The sequence below is a fragment of the Xylaria bambusicola genome (genome assembly GCF_022495145.1).
Source record: "Xylaria bambusicola strain CBS 139988 unplaced genomic scaffold F5B22scaffold_66, whole genome shotgun sequence".
Classification (NCBI taxonomy): Eukaryota; Fungi; Ascomycota; class Sordariomycetes; order Xylariales; family Xylariaceae; genus Xylaria; species Xylaria bambusicola.
In genome coordinates, this window is record NW_025953619.1 from 73,259 (window position 1) to 90,162 (window position 16,904).

The window sequence follows — 16,904 nt, forward strand, 5'->3', positions numbered from 1 at the left end:
TCTGCAAGTCACAGAAAACTTGTGTATCAGATAGAAAGGAGAGTGGAGTATTGAAATAACTAAGACGTCAAAATCAAATCTAGAGGACTAGAGATTTGCTGCCTTCCGCAAGTTTGGACTGTTTACGATTTTGGTGTTTTTTATCACAGAGTTGAAAACACTTGAATTGATTGAAGTATTTGAGATCATCAAATTTATGTATCTATCTGAAGTCCCCAAAGGAAGAGACTACACTAATAGCATAATATATGGTGGTAGTCTAACGTCCCTCATAGTATGGCTGTAGCTCATTGAGTTCCTGACCAAGGGCGACACCGTTGATGACAACAGGCTTGCAATCGAGCAAGATAAAAAGCATGCGGCCCGGCATGGTTCCATTGCCAGTAATGTTGTGCCACTGGTGAGCAGAGGAGCGGTTAACGCTAACATCGCCCTGCCGCATTATCCGTTCCTCTCCGGAATCAAGAATCAGCTTGAACTCTCCCTCAAGTACAACGCCGTAGTCCAGCGAAACAGCCCGGTGCATTGGAGAAAGAACGTTAGGGCCAAAATCAATCATCCTGGCCACAGAGCCGTTGTGAACGTGCAAGCCCGGCTAGTGCACGGAGGTTAGCGTGAATTTTGCGTGCCGACCTAGCTGTACATACCTCGTTCTCCTTTGCATACTTGAGATCGGCATCATCGTTCAAATCAGCGGGAGTCTGATTGGTCGAGTATATAATGTTTCCAATGGCTTGTTTGTCGCCAATTATGCGATGGTGGTCACCGTCATCAGTGCTGAGGAAGATCCCTTTACCCTCGGCATTATGACCAGTAATGTGGCGCACAGTTCGACGAAGTCCAGGGGCAGGGAAGGTCGAGACATAGCCAGCACTTGTGAGCAGAAGCTCTGAAGCGGCGTGTTGTACTTGTTGTTGCTCGGCCATGGTGTGTATGAGTTGAAGATGTCTTTGCTATCTGAGATCGGAACTTCAGCTGAACTCAGGAGGATTTCTTTGCATATATTATCAGATTCTCCACGATTGGGATTGGAATAAGTTTCGATAAGATTGCTTCCATTTAAGTTGTGTTATATTGTCTACGCCATGCGAGTGCATTTACGAGAACGTATCACTGAGTCCGACTCGGTGTCAGAATCATGCCGCATACCAAACACGCCCCTCAGTCACGTAGCATTCAATGGCGGGGAGAATACAGTCACATCACACATGTATCGTGCCTGCAGTAAGGTACCAATGAGTATGGTCTTTTGTTTAACGATCCTTCACTACAACACAGGCGCTTTGCTAGCATCGGATGATACGATAAACTACCCCGATACTCTTTGATGCAAGCAAGCAGCCAGGAGAATGATCTTTTCTAAACATGGCAGGTAAGAGTAGTTCCACCGTCAACAATGAAGCCGCAGCCGGTCACATAGCTCGATCTAGGGCTGCACAAAAAGATCGCGGTGTCAGCCACCTCCTCGGCAGTAGCGATACGGCCCAGGGGTACAAGCGCCTTGACGTAGGTGTCTATATCTACACCGCCATCTCTAGCTCTCTGCACCATGGGAGTGTCGGCCCAGGAGGGGCAGAGACAGTTGACTCTGATGCCGTGGGCTGCATTGTCAAGAGCTGCATGAGATTGGCCGCGGTTAGCTTCACGTAGAACTGGTTGGATGATGCTAACCGTGTTGTTACACAGACGATAATCGGGAGGAATCTCCGCATGCAAGACAAGTATACTAGGGGTTTGGCTCACCCGCATTCTTAGTCAGACCTAGCACGGCGTGCTTAGCCGTGGTATACTGCACCATGGAGGGCGTGGCCACAAAAGAGGATCCGGAGCCCAGGATAACAATAGATCCACGACAAGAGCCGCGGCCGGAATCCTTGGATCCAATCAGTTTGGGCTCCTGAACCCGCATGGTTGCCGACATGATGCGAGTCAGCAGGAATGTCCCATCGACATGGATCTTGAGAAAACGGCTGAACTCGGTATAGTCCGCCGTTGAAATGTCGCGCGGGGTCTCCACCCCAATCTAAGATCAAAATGAAGCGCCTGCGTTAGCAGTGGCGTAAGGACAAAACGCGTCGTGTCAGGGGTTCATGTTCGTTTAGGGGATATCTTCTCTTACCCCCGCGCAGTTGATGCAGTAGTCGATTCTTCCAAATAGCTTCACCGTGTGCTCAACTGCATGCTGCACGGATGTCTCTTGGGTTACATCAAGCTGGATAGTCTCAACAACGAAGTTCGGTGAGCTTGCGACTGCGTTGCATTCAGTGGCAACTGCTCGCGCCGCATCGATGTTCAAGTCCGCCACAAGCACGCCGGCGGCACCGTCCTTTGCCAGGCCTAGAGCGCACGCTCTTCCGATGCCACTTCCTGTGAGTCGGACCCGTTAGTATCTCATACGATGCAAAGCAAATACTCGATTGGTTCACAGGCGAACAGGTGTCCATGCGTCAGATTCCTGCTTACCTCCCCCTGCAATGAATGCGTATCCAGTGATGTCCATCTTGGTAGTAGGGTTTATTGTAATATGGAGGCACAGTTTACCCGTCTGAAATAGATTAGGGTAATGTGAGACAACAAAACGGATTGCAGCTAATTCTGATCAGAGGAAGGAGGAAGATGGGTGAGCTGCATCATGAACAACAGAACCAATGGAGGTGAGGCACATTAATATACTCATTTTTGGTGATTGATTTGCATGACTCTGTGAGAAAAAAACAGACTCTATATTATTCTTATCCACTCCGATGGGTATAAAAACTGCTGGAAGTTACATACAAGTTAGTCTCCAACTAGGTAATACAGTAAAAGACGTATCAACAGGATTCACATTCAAACATCTTACTCGTATATGCAGATATCTAACTGTGATTTTTATTTCTCTTGATGATTCGTTCTCCGCATTGGTTTTAGCTTCTGCGTGCTCAATGTCAACCATATACAGGCGTCGTAAGTACTTCCTTATCATGTGAAAGTATTTCAAGTTAAACTGAATTGTATCACTGCATGGAGCTTAATCTCTTCCCTCGCTCGGATCGTTCTCTCGGCATCCATGTCGTGTCTCTGTAACACTAGCCACATCGTAGTCATTTGACTAGATTAGGAGGGTGGAGTATGACAAGAATTGATCCCGCGCAGGAAGAGCCTTGCTGATCACATGCCATGCATCTCAAAGAATCTAGAGCCATTACAGTGCGGCCATCGATAATGTTGAGAGATCACCGTGCTTAGGTCCACAGATACGTAACGTCGCAGCTCGGTCTATCGCATTTGTGAATTTCCACTGTTGTATCTGAGACCCCTGGTCTTGTTGAACTGATGTATCTCCTTGTACCGGCAGTTCAATTATCTTAGTGCCGAAAAAAGATGGAAGTCTAAGTCCTGGTTACTGTTGACAATCGTATATATCAACGCCCTAGTGTCTTGTAAATACAGTAGAATTAAATATTTATCATCAAATATCAGCTTCCCTCTGGGACTTTGTGCAGCAAACTGTGAAGTTCCCAATTATTCAGTACACCATTGTCATTCAAAATGGCTGCCGTTATGCCTCCCTTAGTACAACCTCCTGAGCCCCTTCTTCACACAGAAGAGAAATCGGGTTTCACAGTCTTCGAGGTTCCCTATGCCAAAGAACCTCGAGAAAGCGAAGCATCTTCTTCAACCACATTTGTCGAAAAGGAAGTATGCATAGTTGGCATGGGTTTGTCTACCTAAAAGAATCTTCCTTATGATCATCTATCTTGATTGCTAACGACACTCACTTTAGCCTGCCGCCTCCCAGGCGGAATATCCTCACCATCAGATCTATGGGACTTCTTGCACAAGAAGAAGTCAGCACAATGTACTGTCCCAGCAGACAGATACAACATTGAAGGCTTCTACCATAAGGATGGCAGTAGAGCAGGAGTGATGAATGTCGATGGCGGATATTTTCTTAAGGAAGACGTCCGTCGGTTCGATAATTCATTTTTCGGAATTAATAACTTAGAAGCTTCATATATGGACCCCCAACAACGGAAGTTGCTTGAAGTGGTATTTGAATGCTTCGAAGATGCCGGCGTACGCAGACCCCTTTTTTCTTGTGTTCAAGTTGCCTAATAGAAGATCTCATACATATGACCAATATGGTTTGCATCGATGTGGAGCTTATAAAAAGAACTTTAGAACATATAACTAACTTTATAATTCAAGGTAACTCTGGAAGATATGTCTGGAACAAATACCGCCGTTTACGTTGGCAACTTCACAGTGGACTATCAGTCCATGCAGTCACGTGACCCGGATTACCTGCACCGGTATGCCGCGACTGGAGGAGGAACATCAATTATGTCGAACCGTATTAGTCATGTATTCAATCTCCAAGGACCAAGGTGAGGAACAGGCAACCATGGTATCCATGCCCTTGCGCTACGCTGCTGACCGCATCCAGTTTAACCCTAGACACTGCTTGCTCATCATCAATATACGCTCTTCATCATGCCGTTAATGCGATCAAGAATGGCGACTGCGATGGGGCTATTGTCGCTGGCGCAAACTTAATAACATCACCAGAACAGCATCTGGGAACGGCAAAGGGGGGCTTTCTATCACCTACTTCAGCCTGTCACACCTTTGACACGTCCGCCGACGGCTACGCACGTGCAGAAGGTGTAAACGCCATATACATCAGACGGTTATCGTCGGCGATAACAGACAAAAACACAATCCACGCAGTCATCCGCGGAACAGCTATCAATTCGTTAGTATTCTCACATACTTTTACACTAGGGGAAGAATTGAATAATAACAATTAGCGTTGTATGTCAATAGAAATGGAAAGACACCTGGTATAACACTGCCAAGTGCAACGATGCAGGAAGTAGTGGTGAGGAGAGCATATGAAAATGCCGGCCTTGAATTTGCGGATACCGACTACATCGAGTGCCACGGAACTGGCACCGCGGTCGGGGACCCTATTGAAGTCGATGCATTGGCGAGCTGCTTCGCAGCGCGTCCTGGAGAAGCGCTGAAGATAGGATCGGTTCGGACAACCCACCCCTGATATTGAATAATAATTGCTGTACTAACTCGGACAAAAGGTGAAAACGAACCTGGGTCACAGTGAAGCCGCCAGTGGCCTAACATCAATCCTAAAGGTTGCATTGGCGTTTAAGCATGGTTTGATTCCACCCACCTATGGAGTAAAGAACCTAAACCCTAAGTGTAAGTTGCAACTCTTACAATGAAGGAATCTCCTATTCCATTTTGGTAACTCCTCATGCTCACATATACGCGTCATAGTAAAGCTTGAGTCGCGCAATATGAAGGTATTGAACGAATCAGAGCCCTGGCCTCGTTCGCTTCAACGAGCAAGCATCAACTCATTTGGATACGGTGGTGCTAATGGCCACGTTATCCTCGAGTCCGTAGAAAGCTACCTCAACGAAGCACCGCAGCAAGCAATGACAACACCCAATGGACACAGTGCAAACGGTGACGCACACTTGATCAATGGTCAGGGGTCTAGTCGTACCTTCGTGCTGCCTTTCTCTGCTTCTTCGACCACGTCGCTTGATACTCGTCGCCAGCAAGTCTGCGATTTAGTCGAGAGACCCGAAGTAGCGGAGAAGAATGGCCTGGAATCACTGGCGATTGCTCTGGGCAAACGTGGAGACCTTAGGCTGCGCGGCTTTGTTCTAGCTGCTGATGAGCCGAAGTCTACGCTGATTGAAGCAGCTGATGGAGAACAGGCACCGGCAGGTGTACAGCCGCTGCCGTTTGCCTTTGTATTTACGGGCCAAGGCGCGCAATACGCAGGTATGGCGAAAGAGCTTCTTGAGCACAATCTGGGCTTCCTCGCAAGTATACGCGAGCTCGATGGGTTCTTGCAAGCATTGCCGCCAAAATACGCGCCGGATTGGACACTAGAGCAAGCCATACTCGATCCACCCGAGACGAGCAAGGTGAATGAGGTAACTCGCAGCCAACCCCTCTGCACCGCTATTCAGATTGCTCTAGTCCAGCTCTTGCGTCGCTGGGGAGTGAATCCAACAGCCGTGATTGGTCATTCATCCGGCGAGATCGCAGCTGCCTATGCCGCAGGCTTACTCACAGAGGCCCAGGCCATACTAGCAGCCTACTTCCGCGGCTACGTCGTCGGACAGATGAAAGCTCAAGGTGCTATGCTCGCAGCTGGCGTCTCTGCCGCCGACGCCAACAGCTTGATCCAGGACCTTGGACTAGATCAAGTGCGCGTTGCGTGTGTCAATGCTCCTGATAATGTCACTCTGAGTGGCTCTGTGCAAAGCATACAGGCACTAAAGGTCGAGCTGGAGAAACAAAGCAAGTTTGCGCGCGGGTTGCAAACGGGCAACCGAGCTTACCACTCACACATGATGGTCGAGGTGGGCAACTTGTATGAGCAGCTGGTTGCACCATACTTTAGTGGTAACAAGGATAGGAGCGGGGTGTCAGGAAGTGCATGCAAGATGTACTCCACTGTGGGCAACTCCCCTGAAGACCTTCACGTCGAGATCGTCGACAGTCTCACCAATATGCCTTCCTATTTCCGCCAGAATCTTGAGCAACCAGTACAATTCAGCGCGGTACTAGCGAAGATGATTTCTAGCGAGAAGTTCCATTTGATCGAAATTGGACCTCATTCGGCTCTCAAAGGTCCTTCACAGCAGATCCGAACCGCCGCCAAGCGTGACAAAGCTTCTACCCCCTATTCTCCAACATTGGTTCGTAAAGAAGACGCCGACCTCTGTCTCAAAAAACTAGCCGGCACGCTGTTCACGCACGGCCACACGCTTGATTGGGAAGCCGTAAATGGCCTTTCACATGCGTCAATGGGACATCAGAGCGCGGTAGATCTCCCGCCATATCCCTGGGATTACTCGAAAGAGCTGCCATGGCATGAGCCGCGCGCTAGTGTTGATATCCGGAACCGGAGACATATCCGCCACGAGCTCCTCGGCACGCAGACGGCCGCCGGCAGCGGCATCGACTGGAGCTGGCGCAATATTGTGCAGCTCTCGGAGATGCCGTGGCTAGCAGATCACAAACTCGATCAACAAGTAGTCCTTCCCGGCTCCGCTTACATGGCAATGGCAGTCGAGGCTCTCACGCAAGTTCTTGATCTCAAGGACAAGTTGGTCGCGGGAGGTCAAGCCATGACATTTGAGGGCCGCAGCATCAACATTAGCGCGCCATTCTCTGTACGCGACGAAAACGATGCCCAGTCTGAACACACCGAGTTACACACAACCATGTGCCGGCGCAAGATTTCGACAGCAAACTCGTCAACTGACTGGTTCGAGTTTTCCGTGTCTTCGTGGGTTTCTGGTCACACGACGCTCCACTGCACAGGTAGTATCCGTGTAGTTGAGTCGAGCCTGCCTCAGAAAAAGGGCGAGTCTCCTAAGCGAGGCGTCTTAATCGCAGGGGAAGGCTACGAGGCTTGGTCAATGGGCCGCTGGTATGACAAGTCGCGAGAGGAAGGTCTGAATTTTGGACCTCATTTCCGGTCGTTAACGAGCCTACACACAGATGGTAATCGTGTATGCGCCGATGCTACGGCGACCACGCATCTGCAACCACCCAGCGCGAAATCAGCGGGTACATACTATGCGGTCCATCCCATTACGCTCGACGCTTGCTTCCAAGCTGCCATCATGGGTGGCACTGCCGGAAACCTCAGCACTCTTCGAGCCTTTGTTCCTGTCTTCATGGCTGAATGCCGCGTCGATATACCATCTCGTAACATTCAGGACGGGCTTTCGGATAACGAGTGCACAATCCACACCCATGTAGAGAAGACTGGCTTTTCTACACGCAAGGTAGATTGCACGCTTCGACTTCCAGACGGGACACCGGCGATAGATGTCAAAGGCTTGCGCATGTCGCTGTACACTGGGAAAGCCCCAGTGCAGCAGGCTGCCGGCGGCAACGTGAATACTTTGTTCCTCCAGCGCCACCCTTGCCTCAGCATTATCTGGAAGCCCGATGTGTCTCGCCTGGCCGTTAACGACCCTGAAGCTGAGGTCGCGCTGAAGAAGTACATCAACGACTTCGCGATTGGGCAATCTGTTGACATGAGGGATAGCGAGCGTCTAGTCTCTCTAGGCGCCCTACTAGATCTAGCCGGCCACGCAAACCCACGCATGCGCATCCTAGAGCTCGGTCAAGGTTGCCAATGCATATCTCAGCAATGCATGCCCGTCCTTGGCAAGGACACAGCATTCCCGCGCTGCAAAGTCTGGTCGCAGGGCCATCTGAGTGACGAGGATGAAACGAAGATCGTCATCGACGACGCCGATGACCAGAGCCCTCAGCCATTCGATGTTGTCATAGTTCACCACGTGAGTTTTCCGCTATGTTTATCATGCATATTACTAATCGGACGTTGCAGTTATCCATAGCGCAGAAAGTTTGGAGCCAAGCCCCTGAGCAAATCTCATCGCTAGTTTCCGACAAAGGAATATTTATATCTCGAAAAACTAACGAAGCTATTGCGAGCCTTAAATCCGCGGGTTTCTCGACGCTAGATGTTCCTGGCGACTTGTTGTTAGGCGTACGTGACCCCAAGGCATCGTCCGTGGTCAAAGGAAAAGACGTTGTCATATTGGTAAGTCAATAACAGATTGCTCCGTAAGTGATTTTGATGGCGATACTAATATGACAACTCTAGAAATCAAACAAGCCTTCATCTACCGTTGAGTTCTTTGCAAGCTCGTTGCAAACTTACTTGCAGCAAAAGGCCGGCGCCAAGACAACTCGCACAATAGCGCTATCGGAGCTTGACGAGATCGAGATGTCGGAACAGTTTGTGTGCATTTCCCTGCTGGAAATGGAGAGCGAGTTCCTTGCGACACTCAGTTCCAAGGACATGAATCGTCTCCGTAAGGTGACAGATGTCGTTACTAGGTCAGTCCACCAGGGATCCCCTCTAACTTTCTTCGTGTTCTGTCTTCCTTACTGACTCTCTCTCAACAGCCTACTCTGGCTCACAGGGGGAAACATGCTTTCAGCTCCCAAACCAGACCTCACATTATCCAGCGGCCTATCACGGGCGCTAATGCTGGAACAGCCATCCTTGCTATTCACCGTAGCTGATATCGGAGCCGCCGATCTCAACAACCCAGACATAATACAGTCAACGTGCGAGAACGTGTTGAGAGCGCTCGTGACAGGACAGCACGCGACAACCGACACCGAGTTTGTACAACTTGGGCCCCTGCTGCACATTAGTCGTTTCTATCCTGACTTGCCTATCAACTCGCTGTTTAGGCAACGGATGACACCGGAGGATGAGCTAATGAAGTCGGAGCCTCTGGGGTCAATCGGCCCAGCTAGGCTGTCTATCGGACAGGTCGGTATGACGGACACAATGCACTTCCAGCAGATCTCCGAAGCGGGTGCAGGGACCAAGCAGCCGCCGCCAGGCTTCGTCGACGTAGATCTAAAGGCCATCAGTCTGAACGCCAAGGATATTTACACGATGAGTGGCCGTGTTGAGACAAGGACAGCTACAACCGCGCTTGACTTCAGCGGTGTTGTGTCGGCGGTAGGACCTGATGTAACACACTTGAAGCCTGGCGACCGAGTAGCAGGGTTGGCGCCAAATTACTTCGGCACGACTGAGCGCGTCCCTGTTGCTGCTGTGCACAAGATGCTGCCAGAAGAGAGCTTTACAGTCCTGCCTACTCTCTTGACCGTCTACAGCACCGCGCTGTTCGCATTGCGGGATCGCGCGCACCTTCGCGCTGGCGAGTCTGTTCTGATCCACGCGGGCGCTGGCGCTTTCGGTCTTGCTGCTATCGCTATGGCGCGCCACATGGGTCTTACGGTTTATACTACTGTCGGATCGGCCTCGAAGAGAGAGTACCTTGTGAACGAAATGGGCGTACCAGATGCACATATCTTCAACTCGCGTGATGCTTCTTTCGTCGATGGGATCCAAGCTATCACCAATGGCAAAGGTGTTGACGTCGTTATTAACTCACTCGTAGGTGACTTGATGCATGCTTCCTGGTCTTGCATTGCCCCGTTCGGACGCTTTGTCGAGATCGGTAAAAGAGAGTTGGTCGATGCTGGTAAGCTAGATATGCACATGTTCTTGAAGAACGCTACTTTTACGGCATTCGATCTGTCGGAGTTCTTCTACGCCGAGGATCCGTATTACCAGAACATCTTCTACGGGTAAGTGATTGTGTACTCACCAACGAACCCTTGGTCGGAGATTAGCTAACCATTGCTGCTGTTTGATATTAGTCTTATTGCTGAAGTTATGGTTCTATACCGCGAGGGTAAGATCCAGCCTCCGCCGATCGCAACCTTCGACATTGCAGATATTGCGCAAGCATATCGTTACTTCAATAACAAGGACCGTATTGGAAAGGTGGTAGTATCGATGGAAAACTCGTCAAGCCGCGTGCCGGTATGTAGCCCATTGCCCCAATTGCGTAGCGTAGCCCAACAACTAATTACTCACTATGACTGAATAGGTTGCACCTTCGAAATACAGGACCATCTTGGACCCTGAGAAGTCATATCTGCTCATTGGCTGCCTCGGCGGTCTGGGCCGCAGTTTGAGTCGCTGGATGATGTCAAGGGGTGCCCGTAAGTTCGTCTTTACGGGCCGTTCAGGCTGTGACAAGCCTATGGCTAAGCAGTTGGTGTCTCGTCTGAGGAATGGAGGAGCGACTGTGTCGGTCGTGCGAGGTGATGTGTCAGACCCTGAACACATACGCGAAGCTGTCGCGGCATGCGAGGCTCTAGGCCCCATTGGTGGTGTGGTACAAGCAGCTATGGGGCTTCGTGAGGGCTTGTTTACGACAATGCCTAACAGCGCATGGCATACATCTATCCAGCCCAAGTGGAAGGGGACGTGGAACCTCCACAACGCCCTTGAAGGCCACGACGCAGCATTGGACTTCTTCCTCATGACCTCGTCACTGTCTGGAAGCTGCGGTACAGCGACTGAAAGCAACTACTGTACTGCTAACGGTTTCCTTGATGCATTTGCGCATTGGCGACGCTCACAAGGAAAGACCGCCATTTCTCTGGGACTAGGAATGATCTCAGAAGTCGGATATCTGCACGAAAATCCCGAAATCGAGGCTCTACTCCTACGTAAGGGCATCCAGCCTCTCAACGAAGACGAGCTACTGCAGGTGATCGACTTCGGTCTGACACCTCCCGCCAAATACCACGCCCATATCCTGACGGGTTTGGAAGCCCACGCTATCAGGCGGTTGATGGAGAAGGGCTTCGATGTCAATAACGGCATCATGGAGGATCCGCGCACATCTCTGCTAGCTGCCTCGCTGCTAGCTGAACAGGAGAGCAAAGAAGGCGCAAACCAAGCAGCAGGCCTCAATCAGCTCGCCGCCGCGGCCGAGTGGGTGAGGGACGTGCCACCGGTCGCACAAGCTATGTTCGCTGCTGAGGCAAGCGCGCCGACCATGTTAGAGGCCGTCACGCGTCTCGCCAAGAAGCGCTTTAGTAACCTCATCCTCATGCCTGCCGACCAGGTTGACGTACACCAACCCCTCCCCTCGTTCGGTGTCGACAGCATGCTCGCTGCCGAGTTTCGCACTTGGTTTTGGAACACTTTCAAGGTGGACGTACCCTACCTTGACATTGTCAGCCCGCAGAAGAACCTCACCAATCTTGCCGAGATGGTGGAAGAGAAGTTACTGGCAAGCTGGAAAGAATAGCCATCGAAGAGATCAGAAGTACAGTGTTAGCGGATAGAGAAGACTCCATGTAGTTTGGTGGTAGGATGATTGCTTGATATATGTATATAGCCGCAATGATTTCCTTTTGAAGATGTAACAGGGAATTGAAGTCACTCTTTGATTGTCCAGATCACTTCTCATTTTGTTTTGCCAGCTGTGACTAGGTACCTAGTCATAAGCCACAGCAGTGGCGAGGCTACCCCAACTATAGGTCACAGCATAGCCTATAATGATAGCGAGGTATCTCACTAAATCCGCTATAATTCTCCAAGATATAGTGATGTCCATCCTACTAAGCCGCCCTAGGTCAGGCTACCTAAGTTTACAACTTTGTTAGGCGCCCCGGGTACCTACAGCTAGGTAGCCCAGCATCGAACAAAGTGACGCGACACGATCGCGGTGGATGTGAATATGTCTGATGGACACAGAGCGACGTGGAACTACGCTAAGTTCAGCTATTTCTTCGAGTACAAGCCCAAACGATGTCAAGAAATATTTGCCAATTTCTTATTCAGGTTGTCCAGCTACGTCTGATGGTAGCTCCATTATAGGATCAACGTGATAAGAAGAATCATTCTGTTCTAGAATGTCGCGTATTCAGAGTTAAAAGGCATAATGTGATGTTGTTGGTAACACCCTAGACCTGACCTGACCTACTTACCTATGTCGTCGACACATGTGGTCCTCAAGCTTTGCTCTGTTCGTCTTGGACTGTACATATGACAGGCTAAGCGTGTTATAGGAGATAGATGAGCGTACAGCTATTGAGCATTTATTCATCACGATAATATATATGCGAATCAGATATATACAGAGCAATTGAGGGTACTGTTATTTGAGGCGACCGTCTCTCACTCCCATTTCTCCGAGCCCGACAATGCATAAACTTGGCGTACGTTTTCTTAGTGAAATCCCCAAGTTAAGAGATCAGAGATCGGGCGCTTAATCGGGATGACCAACCTGGGTCTAGGCGATAGTTCAGGAGGAGGTCAGTTCGGTATATTCGTAGCACGTTGAGTAGGCACGGGCAATGTCGCGGTGCCTGTATATATCGTACCAGGCCCTGTAGGTACTGGGTGACTGAGCGGTGGGATTGTTCCCGCTTTCACGCCGCTCATAACAGTTGGTCCCGGGATCTTATACGTTGATAGACCCCCCGAGATATCTAAGTGCACGCTCGGGTCATCGGGGTCATAGAGTTGTTTCCCCGGTGTTCCGCTCGGGAGAACAGTGCCACCGCCTGCAATCTGAATATTGAGGCATTGAGGATAGTTCTGAGAACCTATCGCGTTGCTTGCATTGTGCAATGCTATGATCTCGGTGCGCAGAACATAGAACCCCGGTTTGATTTGCGGGGGGATCTCGACTATCCAGGAATTGTTATTTGCGATGAGAAGATCAGTCGCCCAAAGCCCGCCCGGCCCTGCTGTTCTGTTGGTTCCATTGAGCAATCCAAGCTCGCTGATCTTGAAGAAGTTAAGATCGTTCTTATCTACTTCCTCGCAAGTCTGATTGTTGCCGCAATGTGCAAGATAATCCATAACAGGGCCTTTATGGGACTGTGGCCAACCGTTCCACTGCACGTGAATACGGTCACCAGCAGCAACGAGTGCATGAGCATGAGCGTTTTGAGAACCTCGGTGGCATATGATTTCTTCAGTCGTAAATCCTGTTTGGTTCACGTAGCCCTGATCATAAGCGGTAGTAGACCAGCCAATGGCCAAAGGGTAGGAATCAGGTTTAGTTGGGTGAAAGCCATCATACATCAATCTATCGATGTTGATATTGGAGACATAGCTATGCGCCGCAGCGAAGATGGCGTTTGACGCTAACGTGAGCACGCTTATTGAGTGAGTGGCGTGCATTATACCTCGACCGTCATGAAGTTGTGAGGCTTGGGCTGTATAAATGAGCGGAACGAAGGTAAGCTAGATATTAACGGGCATCAAACCGGACTCGAAGGAGTTCAAGCATGAAGTTTTGAGCACTGATTTGGTTAGTCTGAGAAACCCAAGATGAGAATGGCATCGAACGATGCCTGAAACTAGCTCTACTACCCGGATGTTGATACTCAGGTAAGATGGATAAGTACGGCCTTATAATACACCATGTGAGTAATGGTATTCGGCGGAGTCTACTTGACAAGTTCCATGCGGAACATCTAGTAGACTGTATCTAGTTATTACGAGTTGTCCTGCTCCGCGAGACGGGCCTTCTTGATACCGAGCAAGCTAATATGGAGATGATGCGCTCTTCTGGACGCCTAATGCAGTCATCTCAATGTGATCTTATTATACTCCAAATAAAGCAGTTGACCTGTTTGGCCAGGATCTGTCAGATCTTACGGTATGTTTCCCCGGATCAGCAACTTGATGTACGAGACTGTGTACTCGTGAGCGAATTTAGTCTTCCGTGATATCCACATCTTCCAGGGGCCTCTGCATGGAGTCTCTTGATGCATCAGAACCGCAGGCGTCTCAAAACTCGGTTCATTTAATGAACCCGTGGCGTTTGCGCGGAGTAGATATGGCTACACCAGGCCGCGCGGGCAGTTCACGGTCGCCCATACTACCAGCTAAGCTACACGACAGAGGGAAGCAAAGCTGCGTTTGATGGTGTCGTCTATCCGCGTGGACAGGCATAAGTAATATAGATGAGAAGTGATCCTTGTCACGTCATTGGTACACCGTGGCACGATTGAGTTTATGAGAATTGCGGCTATGCGACTCGGTGCTAGAGCCTCCGAAAACATGATGGGGAGGCGATCGTCAATCTCAAGGCTTGGTGTGAACCACAGGCATGGATGAGGCCAGTGACCGGGGTGCTGTGGCTAGAGTGGCTTAACATGATTGTGCTTAAGTACTTAAGCAGTGGACCTCGGAAGATCTTGAGAGAATATTCAGTTATGCATCTAAGGCAGGCCTGCGCTCAGCTCACCCCGGAAATCGTCTATTTCTTGCTTGGAGGCCTATCCTGAAGATGATATAACAATTTTAGACAGTCAGTTGTCGCAGAATCTCAGCTAGATAATAGGCTAAGCAACCTATGTGGTGTCTACTTTGAGACTTTGTGCATACAAAACCAACGTCTTCCGGCCGACGCGTTGTCGTTCATATCCTCCTCCAAGCTCGGTAGCAAATATATCCGATTCAATTTTACTATGGCAAGACCAAGATCCCTCTGCTAACTAATCAGGGAATGCCCCTTCATACACGCAATTACCACTTGTTAACTGGTAAACGGCATTTCGATCTTCTTAGCAGCAGCAGCCAATTTGTCGGCCTTCGCAACTTGAAACGCATGCAAAAGCGCGGGGTACCAAATATTGGCCATCTTGGTATCGCCCGACTGGTTGGGGTGGACGCCATCGCGAAGATCGCTGGAACTGAACCCAGTGTACTGATCTACGATCCAGATCGGTGATTCCGTCTTGTTGAGACCCTGAGCCCACGTCGGGATGGCCTTGTTCAGGTTTTGGATAGCAGTATTGTAACTGCCCAAGCCCATTGGAATGATTTGTGCAACCTGTTGAACCTGTTAGTCTGCTCTTATCCCCGAACTTGGCTGCTATACAGCCGTAGGCGTCTTAGGAATACGTACAATGATCTTCATGTTTGGGTTACTAGCCCTCATTACGTCGACCAGTGTCGTGAAAGCGGCGATGATCTGATTGACTGGCTTGTTCTGCTGAACGATATCGTTCGTGCCGAGGTGCATCGTGATCACATCGGCCGGATTTCTCTGAAGCCAGCCGACCAGCTGCTTGTTGTTGGCGATGTTGATAGCGAGGAAACCCGAATGGCCTTCATTGTCGCGATCATATCTTGAATTGCCGCAATTGTTCTCGGTCTTTCCCGAGCCAACCCAGTTCACAGAAGCGAACTCAGTGCTTTGAAACTTCTCCCATAGCATGGCACGCCAGCAGATGATTTCTGTGATAGAATCACCGAATGGCATGTAACGAAGAGTCACATTTTGCGCGACTACTACGCTGGAAAGAAGCGCGCAAGTGAGGAGCTTGACAGAAACCATTGTGTTGATCAGTGAATCGCTTGATCAGGAGAGTTGCGATATCCCATCATTTGATCTCGCAAAGTGTTAGGGAGGCGTATACGCTCTCATTTATAGACTTTCCACCGGGCATGTATTCATTGCAGTGCTTCACTATTGAACCTGTTCTGTCACCAACGATGTGGTCTCACCTAGACAATCCTTAAAGGGTCGGCGTTGTCGGACTCCGAAAATGGTGCATTAATCCTACACCACACTAGCAATTATTCCTCGTCTTTTCGCGCTGCTCTTATAAAGAAACCAAATTTTCCTCCCTATAATTCGATAATTTTTACTCTACGCAGCCGTAGCTGTGGCATGCGTTTACGCCCAGGTTCTGCGGCGGGTAGATTCATTATACAGCCAAAAGGGGATCTTGGCATATAGAGTTCCGTGGCCAATGAATTGGCACCAAAGCAATTACCAGATGCATAGTCGCGGAACTCAATTTATCCTGACGGCGCCGGCTGTTTGATACGGATTAATATCTTATTTGCTGAAGGCCGTTTCGACCCTCCATCAGCTCCTAGCAATACTTTAGTCCATCAATGACCATTGACCGCTAGCATTTCAAACCAACATTATCGGACTCGATTGATACCCGAGGTGCGCGTTCCATCTGACGGAAAGTCTGAAAAAGGAAGGGGTGGAGGGGATACAGTGCAGTTCTTGGGAAGTGTATGAATTCGCACTTAGTTCACGAGGCTCTAATATAATGGCAAGGGTCAGAAAACAGACTTGATAAAAGTATTCCATCCGGTCGAGAGGGTTTAAATATTCTCCTCGAAAATGAGCTCATTCTAGGATTTCAGCAGATAATAAGGGTCAGGGACGAGCTAAACACTCAACCCTCAATTCTTTGACTGTAGGGATATTTTTAAAGCATATGCAGCCTCCTGACGCTCCTTCGACTAAGAGTTTACATATAGCCATCCTACTCACTAGGAGATCAAATCCATTCCAACTGCAGATAGATATTTCATTGTTCATAGCTGAAGCGTTTAATATGACATCATTGAGCCAGAGTGGCAGTGTGCTTCTTGTTGGTGGCAGCTACTTTAATTGCTGCGAAACACCAGTAGCTACTGCTAGGTTAATCAAGTAACAGCTCAAATCAAGGTCGCTCCTACA

The 16,904-nt window shown here is 49.5% G+C and overlaps 5 protein-coding genes across 5 annotated transcripts; 2 read left to right on the plus strand and 3 right to left on the minus strand.

Annotated features, from left to right (window-relative positions):
- Positions 1 to 259: 259 nt before the first annotated feature.
- F5B22DRAFT_639602 (uncharacterized protein) lies at positions 260 to 2,500 on the minus strand (the record flags this gene model as incomplete). The annotated part of the gene is made up of 6 exons (XM_047977736.1): positions 260 to 595; positions 648 to 873; positions 1,439 to 1,616; positions 1,744 to 2,023; positions 2,120 to 2,367; positions 2,464 to 2,500. The coding sequence occupies 6 exons, from the start codon at positions 2,498 to 2,500 to the stop codon at positions 260 to 262; spliced, it is 1,305 nt and encodes a 434-aa protein (XP_047826105.1).
- A 912-nt stretch (positions 2,501 to 3,412) lies between these two features.
- On the plus strand, positions 3,413 to 4,196 carry F5B22DRAFT_626199 (uncharacterized protein). Its single transcript, XM_047976230.1, has one exon. The coding sequence runs from the start codon at positions 3,910 to 3,912 to the stop codon at positions 4,096 to 4,098; it is 189 nt and encodes a 62-aa protein (XP_047826106.1). The 5' UTR covers positions 3,413 to 3,909; the 3' UTR covers positions 4,099 to 4,196.
- Positions 4,197 to 4,199: 3 nt separating this feature from the next.
- Positions 4,200 to 11,964, plus strand: F5B22DRAFT_626213 (putative polyketide synthase). Its single transcript, XM_047976231.1, has 9 exons — positions 4,200 to 4,738; positions 4,810 to 5,020; positions 5,079 to 5,202; positions 5,281 to 8,342; positions 8,393 to 8,608; positions 8,672 to 8,907; positions 8,977 to 10,182; positions 10,255 to 10,420; positions 10,488 to 11,964. The coding sequence occupies exons 2-9, from the start codon at positions 4,850 to 4,852 to the stop codon at positions 11,700 to 11,702; spliced, it is 6,396 nt and encodes a 2,131-aa protein (XP_047826107.1). The 5' UTR covers positions 4,200 to 4,738; positions 4,810 to 4,849; the 3' UTR covers positions 11,703 to 11,964.
- A 510-nt stretch (positions 11,965 to 12,474) lies between these two features.
- On the minus strand, positions 12,475 to 13,773 carry F5B22DRAFT_490087 (glycosyl hydrolase family 61-domain-containing protein). The gene has a single exon (XM_047972335.1). It carries the CDS (start codon positions 13,586 to 13,588, stop codon positions 12,713 to 12,715), a length of 876 nt encoding a protein of 291 aa, XP_047826108.1. The 5' UTR covers positions 13,589 to 13,773; the 3' UTR covers positions 12,475 to 12,712.
- A 1,077-nt stretch (positions 13,774 to 14,850) lies between these two features.
- On the minus strand, positions 14,851 to 16,207 carry F5B22DRAFT_490095 (carbohydrate esterase family 3 protein). The gene is made up of 2 exons (XM_047972336.1): positions 15,324 to 16,207; positions 14,851 to 15,248 (listed from the first exon to the last, which is right to left on the minus strand). Exons 1-2 carry the CDS (start codon positions 15,753 to 15,755, stop codon positions 14,952 to 14,954), a joined length of 729 nt encoding a protein of 242 aa, XP_047826109.1. The 5' UTR covers positions 15,756 to 16,207; the 3' UTR covers positions 14,851 to 14,951.
- Positions 16,208 to 16,904: the final 697 nt, after the last annotated feature.

Excerpts from the sequence above, each read along its gene's own strand:
- F5B22DRAFT_626199 (XM_047976230.1), top strand. The coding sequence starts at position 3,910 with ATGAATGTCGATGGCGGATATTTTCTTAAGGAAGACGTCCGTCGGTTC.
- F5B22DRAFT_490095 (XM_047972336.1), bottom strand. The coding sequence starts at position 15,755 with ATGGTTTCTGTCAAGCTCCTCACTTGCGCGCTTCTTTCCAGCGTAGTA. Across the intron at positions 15,249-15,323 it reads ACCCAAACATGAAGATCATT|GTTGCACAAATCATTCCAAT; the intron begins GTACGTATTCCT and ends CAGGTTCAACAG.
- F5B22DRAFT_626213 (XM_047976231.1), top strand. The coding sequence starts at position 4,850 with ATGCAGGAAGTAGTGGTGAGGAGAGCATATGAAAATGCCGGCCTTGAA. Across the intron at positions 8,609-8,671 it reads GAAAAGACGTTGTCATATTG|AAATCAAACAAGCCTTCATC; the intron begins GTAAGTCAATAA and ends TGACAACTCTAG. Across the intron at positions 10,183-10,254 it reads TACCAGAACATCTTCTACGG|TCTTATTGCTGAAGTTATGG; the intron begins GTAAGTGATTGT and ends GTTTGATATTAG.
- F5B22DRAFT_490087 (XM_047972335.1), bottom strand. The coding sequence starts at position 13,588 with ATGCACGCCACTCACTCAATAAGCGTGCTCACGTTAGCGTCAAACGCC.